This window comes from Oncorhynchus keta, chromosome 31, assembly GCF_023373465.1.
Source record: "Oncorhynchus keta strain PuntledgeMale-10-30-2019 chromosome 31, Oket_V2, whole genome shotgun sequence".
NCBI classification, from domain to species: domain Eukaryota; kingdom Metazoa; phylum Chordata; class Actinopteri; order Salmoniformes; family Salmonidae; genus Oncorhynchus; species Oncorhynchus keta.
The window spans coordinates 8,854,870-8,862,304 of NC_068451.1; the positions used below are offsets into that span (position 1 = coordinate 8,854,870).

The following is a 7,435-nucleotide window of genomic DNA, read 5'->3' on the forward strand; positions in this document are numbered from 1 at the left end:
ACCGTTCTTGTGATCATTTTGACCCCACGGGGTGAGATCTTGCGTGGAGCCCCAGATCGAGGGAGATTATCAGTGGTCTTGTATGTCTTCCATTTCCTAATAATTGCTCCCACAGTTGATTTCTTCAAACAAAGCTGCTTACCCATTGCAGATTCAGATTTCCCAGCCTGGTGCAGGTCTACAATTTTGTTTCTGGTGTCCTTTGACAGCTCTTTGGTCTTGGCCATAGTGGAGTTTGGAGTGTGACTGTTTGAGGTTGTGGACAGGTGTCTTTTATACTGATAACAAGTTCAAACAGGTGCCATTAATACAGGTGACGAGTGGAGGACAGAGAAGCCTCTTAAAGAAGAAGTTACAGGTCTCTGAGAGCCAGAAATCATGCTTGTTTGTAGGTGACCAAATACTTATTTTCCACCATAATTTGCAAATAAATTCATTAAAAATCCTACAGTGCGGTTTTCTGGATTTTTTTTCTCATTTTGTCTGTCATAGTTGAAGTGTACCTATGATGAAAATTACAGACCTCTCTCATCTTTTTAAGTGGGAGAACTTGCACAATTGCCCTGGCCTGAGAGGATGTAAGTTCAATATGTAGCTAGATGTAGAAGGCTAATATTAAATAGCTAATGTTGCCATGAATTGAAGTCAGTCTAGTGAGCAAGCATCTTAGCCGGGTAGCCTAGGACAACAAAGAATAAAAGCGTGTACTGTATGACAGAGTGGTTGACCGTTTCATCAACGAGTCGGGTGAGTCAACATATTTAATTACATGCAATAGCACACATACGCACACACACACACGCACGCACGAGCACACACACGCACAACGCACACACACACACACACACACACACACACACACACACACACACACACACACACACACACACACACACACACACACACACACACACACACACACACACACACACACACACACACACACAGAAATTAGAACCATGGACAGGCACATAATATTTTGCTCAATGGACTAAATAGTTTTTGGTATCTTTTAATTGTCACTGTGTTAAACTAAGAACATGTGATTTGATGTGGTTGAAGTGTTGAAGTTGAAATGGTGATGGAATAGTGGAGGCAGGTCCTGTTTTCTTTGAGACTCGTGGTAACTCTCCGTGGTTCTGAATCAATAGTTGTTTAGTGGTCAGAACATTTTGGAAACATTCACTTGCTTGACCATGCTGTAGGTCATGTAACAGTTTGTTACGTGCAATATGCTTGCTTTGTGGACTTCACTGGACAGAGGTTGTTCGCTGCTATTGTGACGATGCAAAGGTGTGGTTGCATTTTATTTTGCCCATTTAGACTTGATCAGTCATCTCACTTTGTGGATAACCTGTGCTCCTCACAGAGCAAAAGGTTAAGTGAAGTCATCTCACTCCAGCCAGGTGAGTGGGAGTGTTCAAAAGCTCCAAGATCTTGGTCTCCAGCTCCAGGGCTTTGGCTGTGTTCTCTCCTTCCCCTCCCTCCCCATTTTCCCCACCTGCTCCCACCCTCAGCCCCTTCAAGATGGACTGTAGGGCATCTGTGTTCTTCACTGAGTCCATCTGGTCCCGGTCATCCCGTATCTCCTCTACCCAGTCCAGGTAGGCGTTTAACAGTCCTAGGTCGTCCACAAAGTTCCCAATGATCTGGAGCCCCGGCCGTCGATGCCCTAGCTCCCTCAGCCTCCTCTTCCCCACCTCCCCAATGTCATTCCCCACGATGCTGGGAAGGAGAACATAACAGGTCAGACAGGATGTTATCATAGCAGCAACTGTGAAATACAATAGATGGCAGTATGTCAACACCCATTGTAACTTCAGAGAAAACTGTCAACCTCCAATCAAAGTGTATTTGTGACCTGCACAGTATACAGCAGATATAAACAGTACAGTGAAATGCTTACTTGCTTACTCAACAATGCAGTAATATTAAGTCAGATAAAAGAAATATTACAAAAAGATAGCCCATCTCTCTCTCCCCTTTCTCTTACGTCAGCGTTTTCAGTGAGGTGTTCTTGCTGAGGCAATTGACAATGTTCTCTGTTCCTCTCTCTGTGATGCCAGTGATGTCCAAGTAGAGTTCCTCCAGTGTAATGTTCTGCTCCAGGGCCTTCCACAGCTCCAGAACCCCTTCTGGACCCAAGTTGTTACCACACATACTGTACAAAATAGAGGAGTCAAGAGTTCAAGGGCGAGATAGAGGCGCTATGAAACAGTGTTAGAAATGAAATTATGTTATTTTCTGAGTCACTTACAAAAGCTTCTTCACCTGACACTCGTTTGATTTCAACACTGCAGATTCCAGGAATGCTGCCTCCCTTTCCAGACAGTTATATCGCAGACTGAGAAAAAATACAAATTATAGTTACCTACATTAATGAGTTAATTACTATACTTCTCATCAGTTAGTCCCTGTTAATGATCAAACATTTGCAACAGGCGGTGCAGAGCTGTGTCACACAAGTAAAATGCTATGAATACTCACTAAAGAGATTCACAGCGGTGCAATATCGGCGCTAGCCTGCTAAGACCTCTGTTTCCGATGTTGGAGTATCCCAGGTTGAGCTCCTCGAGCCTATGTGGGGAGAACTGCAACACATAGTGTAATGCGGCACAGTCCACCACGCTCATCTTAATCTTGAACAGGTTCAGACTCCGGATCTCTGGAGACGCCTTGCTGGTGACTTCCTTCATGTGCAGCTCCATCAAACAGTGGAGCAGGTTCAGCGCCGTCTGGTTGGCTAGCTGCCTACCCTTAAACTGGTTCTGGAACCAGATACCCAGCCTGGTGGAGATATCCTCCCCCTCCAAGCCCACCTCCAGAGGGGCCAGCACCAGCCCATCCAACTGCCCCACCAGCCTGGCCCGGAGAAGGCCCATGAAGAAGCGAGTGAACATCTGCAGGTTCTCCACCCTAGTCTGGTCCAGGTGGAGGTCTTGGCTCAGTAGGGGAGTTGGGTAGGTGGAAGGTGGGGGGATCTCACCAAAGCACCAGAAGTCCAGAGCCTGGATTATGTGACCCTGCTTTGAGAGGTTGATCGCACAGTACAGGGCGGCCAGATGCTCCTGGACGGTCAAGTGGAAGAAGGAAAACATCTCCACCCTCTCCTCTTTCAGAGGCACCAGGATCTGACTGAGGAAGGTGCTCTGTATATCTACTGGCGTGAGACCATAACGTTCCAGGTCCTGTATGTCGAACATGATCTTACTCTTTAGAAGGTTTTCGTAAGCTAATCTCCCCAGGTTCGTCAGCTGTTGCCTAACTAGAGAAAGTACCTCCGATCTGAGGATGTTTCTCTTCGCCTTACCTTTCAGCGCATGGTGCTTGATGGCTGTAAACAGGTAGCAGTAGTAAACCTCGCTGACTGTCCTAGGTGGGTTCAACTCTAGAGACCGTGAGTCACTATCTTCCTGACTGGAGAAGAACTCAGCCAAGGCGGTGCAGATGATATAGCAATAGAGAGGGATGAAGGAGAGCACAAAGAGGTTGTCATTGTCCAGGATGTAGTTGTACACCTTCTCAGACACCTCGGGGTCCTTGTAGAACTTGGAGGTGTACTCCTTCACCTGGTCCTCCTCGAATCCCAGGACCACGCAGCAACGCTGGAAGAACCGCTTAGGAGCATCCGTGGAAGGCCTGGATGTCAGGATGACCGAGGATTCTGGGAGTAGACTCCCCTTGATCAACGCCATTATCAGCTCTGATACAGGCACCTTGGAGTCCACGCCGATGTCCCTGTCAGGAGCATTCCAGTCCAGTTGGTATTGAAACTCGTCCAGCCCATCCAGAATGAAGAGCAAGGGACCTGGCGAGGCCAGAAGGTCTGGCAGGACAGTCTTGAAGTAGCGGAATCGGTCTTCGAGCAGGTCCAGTAAGCTCAGCGGGGCTTTGATCAGGTTCAGCTCGCGGAATCGGAGGTCAAACACACAGGTGAACTCACGCATGTGCTTCCCCAGCGCCCACTCATAGACCAGCCTCTGCACTGCCACGCTCTTGCCGATGCCAGCAATGCCCTTCACCTTTACCCGCTTAGGTGGGCGCCCTGTGGTGCCTTGGGGGCTCAGGAGGTGGCGAGGGCAGATGCGTTGGCAGGCTTGGTGGGCGTAGATGCGTGCCCGTCGACTGGCCAGGGTGAAGTACTCATGCTGGCTGCTGTCAAATGACTCGTTGTCCTCAGTCACGAAGAGATCAGTGTATCGGATCTCAATGTGAGAAGCAGAGTTGACGGCCTGTCCTCCCCCTTCTGCGTAAGATGTAAGTTGTTCTGTACGTTCCAGAAGGGTATTTCTGTGAGCTGAAAGGGGAACTGCAATAGAGGAGAGACAAGTAAATTACACACAACATGGGCACACATATCTAACACATTCCAATAAGATACTCAAGTCATATCTACGAGAAATGTTGCTGCAATTCGTGTATTATAATGTCTTTATAAGCAAATATTGATTCAACAGTCAATTCAATGTCAGTGTTACACAGTTTGACCCAACTCTGAATGTTATCAACCTACCTCTGAGATGAGAAGATTTTACACTCTGCCGAGGTTTCAACCCTTCCTCAACTAAATTATCAAGACAACGATTTAAATTATACATTTGACACATTTGAATGATACATTTTCCCTACCTGGAGATTGAATACATTTAATTGTGTCATATTACTGATGTATGTCATTTGGGCACACTAGAAAGCATGTTAGTGATAATTGATTCATCATCTTATATCTTTACTATTGATGGTGGATTATAATGGAATTCATTACCTTTGACCTCAGGGGTCACAGTGAATTTACTCTTGCCTTTGAACAGTTTTGAAATGGGGCTTTTTGTCTTTTTCTTCTCTGTAGAGATGAGATAGAAAAAAATGCATGGACGTAAACTAGAAAAACATAACTAGGCATCAGGTGAGATGTTGTCCCAGACTTTGTTGATAATGAAAAGGTCTTTGACACTATCTGTACTTTCACCTAAGGCTTACCTCACACCAGTGTGTCGCCAGTGTTTTATATTAATGTAAGCACGAGTGTTTTTCCATTAGGAGTGTAACACTAAAGACTTTGGGCGACCATAATCAACAACCTTCGCATCATCAAGACTGTTGCTTTGTGAGAAGGTGTTAAAGTTCACAGTTAGTAATTGTTATGTAAATGCAATCTCAGATGGAAACTCAACAGAATGTTTTGTCACATTGACAGAGTATTTTATTGACTACTATATACAGGCTACAATGAATGACTTTTCTATCGCTGTGCAAGGATGAGCATGTATGCGAACCGCTTGCCAGTCCAATCTGCAGTAGATAAGACCTTGGCAAGACATTAGAGGCTTTGCCACATTTCAGTGAATTGCTCTTCAGTTGAAGAGCAATTCTTCAGTACAAGCCTGAATTGACTCTGTTAATCATTTCCCCATAATGTTCTATAGTTCAATAAGTAAATCTGACATAATTATTCTTTATCAGCTCTTTCACTTCGCATTCAGTCACAATTAATTCATTAATTTTCCAGTTTTTCAGCATCAGGTTTGGCTCACACTGCCAATATCTTAATTTTTTGTCAAACATAATCAGAAGCCTGCCTTTGGCTAAACCTCAATGACAACACTATTACAACCATCAGTATTTTTTTTTTTACAAACATCAAAACTGCCTTGCCACCTATCCTGGTTGCAGATCTGTTTGTGCTCTGCTAACCAATGACAATAGGAGTTGGCAGACGGTACAAACAGATCTGGGACCAGGCTACAACTCCCCTGCAGCCAGACTCACCCTCCACTCTAACCGGTTTGGCCTCCTTCATCCCTTCTGTCCTCTCCCTGCAGTGTCTCTCCACCCAGACCTGCAGGTCCTCACAGTAGTAGTCCTGCACCTTATATAGACAAGGAAACAGTCACAGGACACCATTATGTTCGATACAGGAACAGAATTACGACGATGCCCTGCTTAATGTAAGTAACATATCAGGCTATTATACTGTAAGTATTGTGGTTCATCAACATACACACCTCCCTCAGGACCTGCAGGAAGCCGCGGCTGCTCTCCTCACTTGCGCACACCGTCTCCAGGGCCTGCGCAACGGCATTGGAGGGCGAACGCTCCAGCAGGGACAGGTAGTGGGCGTGAGAAAGTACCCCGGCGTCACATAGCCAGCGTAGTAGGGGGGCAGGGTGGACACGTGTCCACTCCAGGAGCACATCCCGCTGGGAGTGCAGCAGCTGCTGGGCTGTAGAGGTCATTATCCAATGGAGGTGTGGTGCTGCTGGTACTGCAGATATGTTAGTGGTTGGTTATGAAATAATGATGAATCTGAATTGCTTATATTTACTGTATATTGCAACATTCATTAATTAGGTTGCAAAGTACTTTATATTGTACCAATTCTTTATATTGTACTAATAAAAAGACTGGGGAGAAGACTGCACTCTCTCATTAAAGTCACGGACGTTCTAGCCTGACTGCGGAACTGCAGGCATTGGGATCCACCATTATAGGGAATGGAAAAATTGCAATTCTTTTGGTCAATCTACATATAAATACAAAACATTTTTGGAGACAATCATGGTACCAATAATTGCATCTGCAACACCAAATGTATGTCCTCGAACTGATTATTTACAAAATTGCACACAGAAGAAGTTGTAAGGATCATTTAGTTGCTAATAGCAGCCTGCAGTACCCCGGTCGGCCTTCAATTTTAGTTATCGCATGAGAGGGGGTAGCACTGAGCTAGCCTGCGACGCCACTTCCTGGAGTAGCTCAAACTGCACATGTTATGTCTCAATGAGACTTCATCTTGACCTACTTCATTAGGCTTCAACGCTCTATTGAGTCTTCACATAGGAATAAATGGTGTCACATGATCGATTGTTTTGGCCATCCATGTACTGTATATAATCATTAAAGAAGACCAGCTAGTAAGAGCTACAGCACATCCTATTTGAAAAGTGAGATAGAAATCAGATCTTATATTTTTTTATTTAACCTTTATTTAACTAGGCAAGTCAGGTACGAACTAATTCTTATTTACAATGATGTCCTAACCTGGCCGACGCTGGGCCAATTGTGCGCCGCCCTATGGGACTCCCAATCACAGTCGGATGTGATGCAGCCTAGATTCAAACCAGGTACTGCAGTGAGGCGTCTTGCACTGAGATGTAGTGTCTTAGACCAATGCGCCACTCGGGAGCCCGCTTATATGGATCCTTATACAGCGCATTCGAATTGTTTAAGAAAAAAAGTTGGTTATTCGACTTTGTAGAACATAACATCCACACTGAAGCCAAAAACCCTGAGGTACAAAAAACAGCAAGTGATGCCCGTAAGAACCCTTACCTGAACAGAAGATATTCCTACATTCACTACTGCACCCTGCACTCTTTAGACCAAATACTGTTGACTGTATGCAGGGATTGTATGAATACTCTGTGTTACCTGT

At 45.2% G+C, this 7,435-nt stretch overlaps 1 protein-coding gene across 2 annotated transcripts; it reads right to left on the reverse strand.

Annotated features, from left to right (window-relative positions):
• Window positions 1–966: 966 nt before the first annotated feature.
• On the reverse strand, window positions 967–7,435 carry LOC118364326 (NLR family CARD domain-containing protein 3-like). 2 transcript variants are annotated; one of them, XM_035745784.2, is made up of 9 exons: window positions 7,333–7,435; window positions 6,006–6,265; window positions 5,770–5,869; window positions 4,766–4,843; window positions 4,514–4,564; window positions 2,488–4,309; window positions 2,258–2,344; window positions 1,994–2,161; window positions 967–1,725 (listed from the first exon to the last, which is right to left on the reverse strand). In XM_035745784.2, the coding sequence occupies exons 2-9, from the start codon at window positions 6,234–6,236 to the stop codon at window positions 1,389–1,391; spliced, it is 2,874 nt and encodes a 957-aa protein (XP_035601677.1). In that variant the 5' UTR covers window positions 6,237–6,265; window positions 7,333–7,435; the 3' UTR covers window positions 967–1,388. The 2 variants fall into 2 exon arrangements, with proteins under 2 accessions (XP_035601677.1, XP_035601678.1); XM_035745785.2 differs by lacking the exon at window positions 967–1,725 and having other exon boundaries at window positions 2,007–2,161; window positions 2,272–2,344.

What these genes read in the sequence shown, in the direction of transcription:
- LOC118364326 (XM_035745784.2), bottom strand. Translation starts at nt 6,236, where the DNA reads ATGACCTCTACAGCCCAGCAGCTGCTGCACTCCCAGCGGGATGTGCTC. An exon ending in TCCTGCAGGTCCTGAGGGAG is followed by an intron (nt 5,870 to 6,005) that starts GTGTGTATGTTG and finishes TGTCTATATAAG; the next exon opens with GTGCAGGACTACTACTGTGA. An exon ending in TGTCAGGTGAAGAAGCTTTT is followed by an intron (nt 2,162 to 2,257) that starts GTAAGTGACTCA and finishes TATTTTGTACAG; the next exon opens with TATGTGTGGTAACAACTTGG.